The sequence below is a fragment of the Melanerpes formicivorus genome, unplaced genomic scaffold (assembly GCF_026170545.1).
Source record: "Melanerpes formicivorus ecotype bairdi unplaced genomic scaffold, bMelFor1.0.p_v2 SCAF_2, whole genome shotgun sequence".
In the NCBI taxonomy this organism is placed as follows: domain Eukaryota; kingdom Metazoa; phylum Chordata; class Aves; order Piciformes; family Picidae; genus Melanerpes; species Melanerpes formicivorus.
The window spans coordinates 45,848,522-45,860,901 of record NW_027142354.1 but is presented as its reverse complement, the minus strand read 5'-3'; the positions used below and the strand labels follow the sequence as shown (position 1 = coordinate 45,860,901).

General features: G+C 40.3%; 1 protein-coding gene across 1 annotated transcript in view; it reads right to left on the bottom strand.

Moving 5' to 3' along the window:
• The window catches only part of DOCK2 (dedicator of cytokinesis 2), a 184,153-nt gene that overhangs the window by 151,189 nt on the left and 20,584 nt on the right, over positions 1-12,380 (bottom strand). The window contains exons 16-22 of the mRNA XM_068158666.1: positions 12,079-12,151; positions 11,899-12,002; positions 8,962-9,145; positions 8,762-8,859; positions 7,508-7,597; positions 7,136-7,236; positions 4,159-4,293 (exon numbers count right to left, since the gene is read on the bottom strand). Coding sequence (XP_068014767.1) covers positions 4,159-4,293; positions 7,136-7,236; positions 7,508-7,597; positions 8,762-8,859; positions 8,962-9,145; positions 11,899-12,002; positions 12,079-12,151 — 785 coding nt within the window. The remainder of the gene's footprint in view (positions 1-4,158; positions 4,294-7,135; positions 7,237-7,507; positions 7,598-8,761; positions 8,860-8,961; positions 9,146-11,898; positions 12,003-12,078; positions 12,152-12,380) is intronic.

Below are 12,380 nucleotides of genomic sequence, written 5' to 3'. Positions count from 1 at the left end.
ACCTTTGGCTAATACGTATGACCTTTCTGCAAAACAGTCACTGAACAAACAGCTGCAGGACATAACCTTAGTTCAGCCAACTGGAGTAAAAAACATTTTTGCTTTCATTAAATCTCTGGAGCTTCAGCGGGATTGAATGAACACAAATTAAAGTGGAACTTGGTTATCTTCAATGTATCTGCCTGACAACCAGATAAAAAAAGTCTCCCATTTTATGTCTAATATTAGAAGCCATTATTCATCTCTTTCGTACACAGTTTTCACTTTGTAATGTCTTCTACCTTTCAACAAGGCATCTTAGTTTCTTAAGAAGCCCATCAAATTAACAAGAATGATCTAAAGATCTGTCTTAGCTCTATTAATTCAAAATATTTGTCTCCAAGAAGGCTAATCTCTACCCTTGAAAGTACTTCAACTGTAAATTCTAGCTTTTCCCATGGGAAGAAAATACATCAATCCACTTCCCTTCCCCTCCCCCCCCTCCTATTTTTCTTTTGTTCATGACCTGTCTGACAACAGGAAATTGACTGAAAAAGTTCAATCACAACAGCTATAGGTGGATATGCCAGTACCAGATCATACTGTCCATGGGTTGATTATTTTCGCCTAGAGGCTCTCCCATTTGCAAGAGCTATTTATTACTGCCAATTATAATCATGGTCCAACTGACCTTAGACATTCAGGCCTTCAGTTAATGTATTTATTGGGAAAACTAAATGGAGTGGACATGCAAGGCTAATCACTTGAATATGCAACATATTGCAATAACCTAGTTTATCACAAAGTGTCTGCTATACACTTTTTGCTGCCAGATAATACTAGGGATTACCCAAAGCTCTCACTGAAACAAACCCCCACCTTCTGACTTCCATCCATACAAGAAATTGTCACAATCCTCTGCACACTTTCTTCCCTAAAACTCTAAATGTCCCCTTTGGCCATGACACATAAATTTAAAACACAACTTTTGAGCTACCAGCTGTATTCTATTCTCCTGAGCAATACTTCTTTTCACCATGTTTATCTGTTTCCATCTATAAATAGTAAATTCCTAGAGGAGAATGTTTTTGAGGGACTACATCTACCAGGATCAGATAACTTCTGAACTTTGACCAAAATTTCAGAATTCATCAAATATACTTAACTTTGCCCAATTATACACTTACAAGGACTTGTGGGGGGAGAAGTAGGGGGTGGGAAAAGGCAGTGGAACAACATTGTATTAGAGTTCCCACTGAACAGAAGATAAAACAGAACATCTTTCTGTTCTGCTGACCACAAGCATAGCATCCAAACACTCAGTCTACCTATAGTCCTGAGTTTGCCACTACATATCTTCTGCCACCACATTCCTTCATCCATGCAGCTGAGTGACAAGAGAACAAGTATCAGGGGGAAAACTACTAAGGCTAGATGGGAAAAGATAAACCTTTAATAGAATAAACCAAACCAGGTTGGAAGAGACCTTCAAGATCATCGTGTCCAACCCATCAACCAATCCAACCCACCCAAACAGCTAACCCATGGCACCAAGCACCCCATCAAGTCTCCTTCTGAACACCTTCAATGACGGCGACTCCACCACCTCCCCGGGCAACCCATTCCAATGGGCAATCACTCTTTCTGTATAGAACTTCTTCCTAACATCCAACCTAAACCTCCCCTGGCACAGCCTGAGACTGTGTCCTCTTGTTCTGGTGCTGGCTGCCTGGGAGAAGAGACCATCATTAGCCTGTCTACAACCTCCCTTCAGGTAGTTGTAGAGAGTGATAAGGTCACCCCTGAGTCTCCTCTTCTCCAGGCTAAGCAGCCCCAGCTCCCTCAGCCTCTCCTCATAGGGCTTGTGTTCCAAAACCCTCACCAACTTTGTTGCTCTTCTCTGGACTTGTTCCAGCAAGTCAACATCCTTCCTAAACTGAGGGGCCCAGAACTGGACACAGTACTCGAGGTGTGGCCTAACCAGTGCTGTGTACAGGGGCAGAATGACCTCCCTGCTCCTGCTGGCCACACTGTTCCTGATGCAGGCCAGGATGCCATTGGCCCTCTTGGCTGCCTGGGCACACTGCAGGCTCATGTTAAGCCTACCATCAACCAGCACCCCCAGGTCCCTCTCTGCCTGGCTGCTCTCCAGCCACTCTGACCCCAGCCTGTAGCACTGCATGGGGTTGTTGTGGCCAATGTGCAGAACCCGGCACTTGGATGTGTTAAATCTCATGCCGTTGGATTCTGCCCATCTGTCCAGCCTGTCGAGGTCCCTCTGCAGAGCCTCTCTACCCTCCAGCAGATCAACTCCTGCCCCCAGCTTGGTGTCGTCAGCAAATTTACTGATGATGGACTCAATGCCCACATCCAGATCATCAATAAAGATGTTAAAGAGCACAGGGCCCAGCACTGATCCTTGGGGCACACCACTAGTGACTGGCTGCCAGCTGGATGTGGCACCATTCACTGCCACTCTCTGGGCTCGGCCCTCCAGCCAGTTCCTAACCCAATGTAGTGTGCTCCTGTCCAAGCCATGGGCTGACAGCTTGGCCAGCAGTTTGCTATGGGGGACGGTGTCAAAGGCCTTGCTGAGGTCCAGGTAAACTACATCCACAGGCCTCCCCACATCCACCAGACGGGTCACCTGATCATAGAAGGAGATCAGGTTGGTCAGGCAGGACCTGCCCTTCCTAAATCCATGCTGGCTGGGCCTGATCCCTTGGCCATCCTCTAAGTGTTGTGTTATTGCACTCAGGATGACCTGTTCCATGATCTTGCCTGGCACTGAGGTCAGGCTGACAGGCCTGTAATTCCCTGGCTCATCCAACCGGCCCTTCTTATGGATGGGCACCACGTTGGCCAGCTTCCAGTCCTCTGGGACCTCGCCAGTGAGCCAGGACTGCTGGAAAAGCAGAAGAGAGGAAACAGAGGATGTGGAAGGAATCTGTGGGATATGGTGAGAGTCAATAAGGGCTGGGGTGGAATTAGACTACACTGCAGTATCTGTGTTCCCCTTGTCCTCCCAGCTTTTATCTCCATTCTCACCACCTCCTTTTACCCAAAATCTGAATATCACTTGTAAACATTACACCTCATCTGTTTGGCTGAGCTATCTGAATCTAGTCTAAATGAGTCTTTCCTATAAATCATTTAACTGGATATCTGAAACTCAAATTCAGTTGGACAATGATGATTGAAAACTATATTCTTCTATGCACAGTGTGATCTGCTGAACACCATGATCTCAAGGACAAATATCCAGCTTCCAGCCATCTGTCACAATGCTTGGCCATCCATTGGTCTTAAGCCAATGCACCTGACACAAAGATTAATCATCCTTTGAAACTGGCTGCCATGACTAAATACATCCCTGGAACTTAACACTCTCCAAAAAATCTCTTAGCAATGTCTGTATTTTAGGCCAGTTGTCAACTTTTATTCACAAACCCAAAAAATACAGTTCTGTTCTGGAATTGTGTTTTTCTGTTTCTTGGCACTACTTCTGTTTCTGGTATTGGACTGCTAGATAAATGGCAATAGCCTGGGCACTGTGATAGCCCAATCCTCCATTGCCTCAAAACAATACATGTGGCAGAGCAGGGCTGATAGCGCCTAGTAACTCTATTGTCTCAAACAAGGTGTGACTTACCTAGGCTGAATAGAGAGGGTGACAACCTTAATGGCTCTGGAGGAGAGCTGCTGCCTTAACACAGAAAAAAGATCCTTTCTGTGGATGGTGGAATTCCCTCTTTAATAGCACCACGTGTGACAGCACCATGTGACATACATTGCACTGCAGGGGCCTGGTGCACACCTCTCCCCCTGCCAAAAGAGTATGAAAGGACCCCAACTTCTGGGGTCCATGTGTTGCATTTACCACAGAAGACCCTGCTGGGATGTACACCTACGACCAAGAACTTGGACTATTCCTATGATACTGTCACTGGATCCAAGGAGTGATGATATTTTCTGTCCCTCACTCTCTTTCCCCCCCTCTCCTTTTTCTTCTTATTTTCCCTCCATTACAAGAGTTTTCATTGGTTCTACTAAATCAAATTCTTCAGCTGTTTGGTGTTGAGTCACTTTAATTTACTCAAAGGAAAGTTTTGAATCTCAGCACGACCTCCTCTGCTGCCCAGGGGTGGTTCAGGATACTAGGTCATGATAGGTACTCACTGTGAAAATAATGTCCTTGATCTAACAATGAACTTGAAAACATATTCCAGCGCTTTCAGAGTTCTTAGGATAGGTTCACATTGCTCCCCTCGGCTGGAGGTATCCAAGTAAGTCTTCAGAACAGTCATTAATTTCCTGAAGTTAAAAAAAAAAACATTTAAAAATATTTTTAATTAATTTCTTTAACCTCTTTGGCTCCTTAAATAAATGTTTATGCTTAGCCAAGCACATACAACAAATGTACTGCTGTACTTTTGCATTTATGCTGCACAAATTCTATCAATATAAATAAATGAGGGACAAATTCTTCTCTGTGAAAGCAGGAAAAGGAATGTGAAATTTCAGACTTCAGCAGCATAACTTCCTGGAAGCACTTTTCCAACAGTTTATAATACACATGCACAAGGCAACACAAAATGTTACTTCTGCCTACCTGCATTAATCAGTGATTAAACACCACTACATACCCAAATTAACTGCATGTAAATAGTGCACTAGCCTGGTACAGAGCAATATCTGCTTCAAGTACGTATTTTATCTCAACACTTCCTTGCTTTGTAGCCAAAGGTTTTTTTGCTAAACCTACTAGAAAAACCACAGAAGCTTGTATTAAAATTTCATAGTAACAGTTTCATTTTAAAGGATTATATTAGTATTAATGATGTAATCTTGATCTTAATGTAGCCATAAGAATTAAAATAAGGGTGGTTGGTTGGTTTTTTTTTCCCTTGAGTCACTAAAGATAGAAATCTACTATCTCCTACTCTAAATAAACAAAACAAAAGTAGCATCCAAATTCTACCCCAAATAACTGCTTGCTAATGCACAGAACAAATATGTGTGTGTATATATATATATATATAAGTGTATATGTATCTCTATGCAACTAACAGCCCTACTGCACCAGCCTAACTCATACTTCAGCAATACCCTGCTTTAGGCTTTTCATGCCCATTGAATGTTTCCATGTATAGCTTCTCCGAATTCACGGCTTTCTGCTTGTACACAAGGGCAGTCCACTGAGGATCCTTCAACTACTGGTGTTAAGTCCTCTCAGAACTCCATAAGATCCAGATACAAAGTGATGACTAAATAGGAACTGAATAAATATGGTCATAATGTGGTTGTAATATATTTGGGGCACAGTATATCCACCCTTCCTAACTAGGAGTCAGGCCATACACAGCTATTTGTTTATTTCATACATGATTCTTGAAACAGAGTATATCTTCCATCACATGCACAGAACCAACAAAGCCAAGAAAGCTCAAGATTTGGGAAACAGTCATGAACATTTCTTTGCCTCTGCCACTTCGATTATATCATCAGAAATGCCCAGACAAATAAATCTTAGCAATATTTTAAGCAAATAAGGCTGTCCCGAGAGATTCCATACTCAACCTTCTCCTCTTTTACAATAATATAAAGCATTAAATTACTTAAGCTTTTTGTGTATGAAGTGAAGAAGGATTAAAGAAGAGCCTATAGCTTGTGCTTGAGCTTTCCAAGACAAATAATACTAACTCTAACTTTGCTACAAAGTGAGAAAGGATTTATGGTGTACTACTGACTTCCAGTTCCAGCAGCCTCATTTTCTCATGCACGATCTGCGTGACACTTCCTGTTGAGTTGGAACTGATGCAAATTCAGCACAAGATACTCTCATCTACTCCAAATCTTCAGCTAAAGTCTTCCATCTATTATTTATATTCTAAATTAAAGCTCTGCTTTAATCTGCCACCCCATTAAGCTGCCAGAACTAGATTTCAGGTAGATAAAAAATAAACTAAAAAAAATCTACCCTGTTATAGCACTTCCCCAAGATGAGTATCACCAGAAGATGTTCTCTTTCTTCATAATTCAAAGGAATTTCATCCTACCATATCTGCACAATCTTTTTAAAATAAATTAGGAATCCAGCAGCTAATTTGCTGTAGAACACATCCCCACAGTTTTAATTCTCTGCTATGAATCCATGTCCTCCCATCTAGCCATTCTTCAGACACTCCAAATATAAAATTTTTAAAAAAGGAAGAAAAAACCAAAACACAATAGAACTGTCTACTAACATCACCACCTAAGACTTTAGCTCACAGCAGATCACATATCAAATATCAAAATTCCAGTTCACTGCACTGAAACCCTCCTAGTGCAACATCAGACTGAACTGCGTATGAAGTGTAATGGGTTGGGGCAAACCCCCTCCCCACCATGCGCAGAAATAATGACTCAAACAAACAGATTGCAAAAGTGATGGAAAGTTTAAATAGAAAACAGTGAGTGCATGCAGAAGGCTAGAAACACAGTGACAAGAGAGACCCCAAAACAGTCCCAGAAAGATCCCTTCCCCACCTGGGGGTGCACCCAAAACCCCCAGGGCTCCTCCTTCCCCCCTCCCCCCCACTGGTAGGCTAGTCTCAGCTGGCCAGATCTGAGACTGCCCATCCCCCCGTGGCCTTGGGCCTAGGCAGGTCCATGGCCGGGAGATCTCTCCCCCAGTTACCAGGTGTCGGAGAGGAAAGGAAAGAACAAGTGCCAGACCCTGCCGTAAAATTTATAGTGGTGCAAGCGATTATGGTGGAAATACATAATTTCACGTGTCCACCCACTGGGCTGGACTTCTGGACACAGGAAACACCCCTGTAGCAGAGGGCACCCAGCCCAAACTACGACATGAAGATTTAACAGGAATGTAGCAGCAGAGGCTTTACAGTAAAGTATCTTTTGACAGATTGGACAGGATACCAATCAAGTGCTCAGACATAGTAAAACCCAGAAAATTAAATCTTTTAACCCCAAATTAATTGTCAATTAACTCTACTTATATTATGTGTCTCTCACAGATAGGTTTCTTTACAGATAAGCAACAGTATCAAGACAGGCATCATCAATTACATCACAAAAGTCACAAGCAGTTTTTATTTTCTGTCATGTTATGGTGGAAGTTCTGAAAGAAAGAGGAAGACGACAAACTTACTTGTATGCCAATGTTGCACTGAAGTGCTGTTGGATATAGGCTTCCAAAACAGTGTTAAAATGCTGAAACTTACGGTCTGCAATGAGTCCAATGATATAGATCTAAACAGACATGATCATCATTAGTGTTACATGGTCATCATTAGTGGTTTTTAATAAAGTTACATTTTTAATTAAATCATTTGTTTTCTGAAACTTTTTTGATCCTTCACTATTTGAGAGTAAGTAATTTGCGTTTCAGTTAAATACTAATATTCCATCTGTTCTGTAGAGATTTCAAGTCTAATTCCCTGAAATAAATGACTTGCTAGCTCATTCAAAATTATATGGTTCTTCATGCCGACAAACACAATCCTTTGGTGCTGATTCTTACCAGTGCATCAAAGACAAGGATGTCATATTCATTGCTGTGGGAATGTTCCATCATAATGTTAAACAGGGCATCCAGCGTATCTTGGAGAAACTGCAGAACAACAGGCATTGACAAACTGGCAACCAATTCAACTTGAAAATCTTACAAGTCACTCTTTAAGTGAGTAGATCAGTAGTCAGAATTTTTAAGGCCTTTACTGAGACATAAATTAATTTCTGATTTTGTAGGTTCTCAGCTTTTTACTTTTAAGAATCTACATCCTCAGAAATTACTATCTGTAACTGCACTCCTAGCTCCTCAGTGAAACAGATTAATAGATGCTATTCTCATGTATACATGATGACTGAAAAGGCACTTCATATCTCTATGCTCCAGTTCAAAGCCACTTTATGTCATAGCAAAGTAGCTCAGTGACTTGGGATGCAAATATTTTTAGTTACAAAAACTCCACCTTTTTTCTCCTTCCCATTCTCTCCACAGAAGCATTTCATGCTTACATTTTGAGTAACACGTGTAACAGTGGCTAACACTTACCAAAACATTAACAAGTTTTTAATTTATGTTATATTCACAAAATTAACAAAGAAATCATTAGGTGCATGACACACAATTACTATTTTTTTCTCACATCAACATGTAAATTAAGCACTGTAAAGAAATCAGTAGAAAATGTGATGCTTCAGATGGACAAAAGCAAAAAGTTGGACAGAGGTTGTGAAAGATATTTAACATTACTGCCTTCATACCAAGTTTTTAAACAAAATTTTCTGTGCACATTAAAAATTAAACTTTACCTGTGACACACACATAAGCACATGACCAATAATATTCTTGGTATTCAATTTCCCGGTCATGGGCAAGAATTCCAGCAAAATAAAAGAACAGAAAGCAGAAAAGCATCCCAGTAAATTAGTTACCAGTGAAAACAGGCAGATTTAACTAGTAATCTTGCACTTCTCCACGGCCTAATAGTAGCCAATATGCAACAACTCTGGGACAACAAGTAGAAAACAAGTGCTAATGAGCAGCTTTGCTTTCTTATCCCGAAGAAAGGCACTGCACTGAATGACACAAAAGAGAGTGTAATTGACAGACCTCTAAGTTCCTACGTTTATCATGCAGGATTCTTTAAGGTTCTGTGTTTACTGCCCCTCCAGTTTCATTTTCTTTTTGAAACTGTGTAGCATTTTTGTGTGTCATGGTATAAAAGGACATGTGAAATAACTGTTGTGGGAATAACTTGAGCAGATATACCTTCACAACTTCCTCTCCATCTACAATCTTCAGTTTTTCGAGGTTTTCCTGCAGCAGCTCTGGCTTCATGCGCCACTTCAAGAGCCCCAGTAAGCCCACTAATAGAAAATAAATGGCCAGACATTAAAATTTAAAGTCTAATTTATCATTTGTGCAAATGTCTTCTTTCTAAAGCTTCTCCTGGTTTAGGAGATACATACCATTCTGAGTTAACTTGGTAGAACAAACAAGGGTTGAAATAAAAAATGCATCTCGTGAGCTTACTGAAAGCCCCCCTACAATGTTTGAATTCCTGAGCATGGTTGCTGCTTTATTTTCTATGTGCTGACGTGTAGAAGGTAATGTCAAATAAGCACCAACATCCTCCATTTTTTTACTGTCCCCCTGAAAAACAACACACCATTTATTACATGTTTCACACCACTGGATTTAAAACTAGATTTATTTTATACTGTCTACAAAATTAAACAAAAAAGCCATGTTTCTGTGGCCCTAAATGTTTGCACTGAAGGATAAAGAATACCCAAGTCCCTGCACAGCCTGTGCAGGTAAGCCAAGTGTCAATGTTTTGCAGCAAGAAATTGTTGCAAAGAACACACAAGGAAAATACAACATTGAAATTATAAACAAACTATGAGAAGCAACATCACTGGCAGAGTTTAAAAGCAAGAGCAGATTTCTCATTCAAATGTCATTAGCTATGGAAGACAACAGACTACCGAGCACCACCTTGAAGGATGCAGGCAGGATACAGACAAAACAGTTATATGACATAAGAACACAAAATGAACTGAACAAAGAAAGAGCAGCAGCAATAATTTGGTATGCCCATTATAACTTAATATCTGGACATTTACCATGAAGGATCAAGGCATGCTAAAGATTATATTTTAAATTAGACAATAAGCTGCAGTAACTAAGTGACACAAATGTCATGGAATTTATGATTTCAGTAGAACAAACAATACCAAAACAGAGCCAAGAGGGAATTTTTCCCTCCTCTGTAATCAAGCCTCATGTCATAACCTTCACAGGTTTTCTGTGTCTCAGCTTTTGATTCACACCCCAGACAGGAAAGCAATTATTAGAAAAGAATAAAAACCACACTCCTCACTGTTTAGAAAATATATTTTTTTCTTTTACAAAAGTACTCAAGAAAATTTCCCAATTAAGTTTACAAGTTCTGTCACCTGAATCTGCAACACTGTGATAGATGTGACTCAATTGCAGACCCTTAATCTACAACTAGGAGTTAACTAAAACCATACCTGGAATGATTTTTCTAAAGTTTCGGGGTTGTATCTGATTCAGTGACTGCAAGGGTGCAGTCTCAACTTCTATCAAACAAGAAGTATGGTTAAAAATTTACTATAGACACCTAGACAGATAAAAGGCAGAATCCTTATGTAGCAGAACAGACAGCATTACTAATGTTTATGATTGTACCAAGCTTGCTAAATAATTCTTAGAATTTCTGGAACCAGAGTCTTGAACTTGGCTCAAAAAGAGAAAGTCAAGAGACAATGGAGAAAAGAATCAAAATTTTGATCTACAAGCATATCAACAAGATTCAGTGCCTGAAGGCAGTGAAAGTAAAAGCCCACTGATTAAAGTTTTCCCTTTTCAAGTTACTTCTTTTTAGAGGCCAGATGTATACTGTTTAAAACACAGCTTACAATGACTTCTTCTAATACTAGAAGAGGCAAACATATGTCAGAGAATCTGTCTATTTCTCACAAACATAAACTAGGTCAAGTCTGTTTAGCATTTCTCATCCATGCTTAAGTTAAAAATACTGTATTGATGCAGGAATGAATTAGATGGAATTTCATAATCAACATTAACCACACAGTCACTGTGATCATTATTTTCCTTCTGGTCTAAGAATTTATCAGTATTGTCATCAATGAAGATAAATAGCTATACACTACTGCTAATCTTCATTGGGGTAGCTAAATCCCAATGAGGGATTTGGAGCACAAGCCCTATGAGGAGAGACTGAGGGAGCTGGGCTTGCTTAGCCTGGAGAAGAGGAGACCCAGGGAAGACTTTATTGCTCTCTACAGCTACCTGAAGGGAGGCTGTAGACAGGCGGGGGCTGGTCTCTTCTCCCAGGCAACCAGCACCAGAACAAGAGGACACAGTCTCAAGCTGCACCAGAGGAGGTTTAGACTGGATATTAGGAAGAAATCTTTCATAGAGAGAGTGATTGCCCATTGGAATGGGCTGCCCAGGGAGGTGGTGGAATCACCATCACTGGAGGTGTTTCTAGAGGAGACTTGATGGGGTGCTTGGTGCCATGGTTTAGTTTATTAGATAGTGGTGGATGATGGGTTGGACACAATGATCCTGAAGGTCTCTTCCAACCTGGTTTATTTTATTCTATTCTAAACAATTTGGTTTAGCTGCATGCATCTCACTTGCCATTAATAACAGCAGACTAGTTTACTAAAAAGAGGACTAAGAAATGCCTAAATCATTGGTATTGTGTATTGGAAATTATTTTTAGTTCTTAGTTTCTGGTAGACTCTATTCTGGGGGGGGAGTGGCAGTGGGGGGAAATTAGAAACCCAAAACCCTAAACCACCCAAATGTTGAAACATCTCTTTCCTGTTTCAGTTTGAAGTCAAAAACGTGTCAAATCAGGACTAGTTAAAACTCTTCTTCATATCCAAAATCAGATACCCAAAACTTTCACTTTTGTACACAAGTAACTACCCACAGCAGTGTCAATCAACTTCTTAAGATTACATTCCCTAATTGTTCCTGTGACCAAAACCCTAAATGAATTGCAACAAGCAATTTTCTCCCACTTCAGCAAGAATAATGGTACAGATCCAGGTACTAAGCTTCCTCTGTACTAGAGATCAGAAACACAAACATCAGTGAAAACAATAGGAGGAGCAAGTGTTTCATTGTGCTTTGGTAACATCTCTAAAATTTAGAGCCATGTTTACTGATCATAGAACATATTACATTGAGGTTTCTTTGTTCAGATGCAAAACATAATATTTATCTTTGGTAGAATAATAAAATTAATCTGTGGATAAGGAAATAAACAATGCAGTCAAAGACAACAGTGTGAAACAAGGTGCCTTTCTTTTTTTGGGAAAGACAGGAAAAAGCTGATCCAATACCTTTAAGACTAGCAAATCATGGATGCCATCTTGAAGGGTTGTTCCATCCTCCTTCATTAGTCTTATGTAGGACATTGCAAAATTCTTTTCTCCCTTATCTTTAGCTGCAAAGCAAAATATTTTCAGCTGACTATCCATCAATGAATTAAAATTCACTAAAACAATTTTTTTTCTACTTACATTCTTGAGATGATCTGTGCCTGAACATGAAGCGCAGATGTATCCTCTGCATGTCTTCAATAGGGACTGCTACCTTTTGTAAAATCAGGAAACAATCAGCCAGGTGGCCAGAAGTTGATTTCACCTGTAATGAGCTCCTATTCTAGAATAAAGAAGTACCACTTCTGCTGGTTCCACAACGCTTTTTCACAGACCATTTGAAACTATTGAGCCTGATCACAGTAGCAGAAGTAGCTGATAATCAATTACCCATTAGCCTTTCCTCAAGCACCACCGAAGAAGTGAAGCACTGAACCCAGTTA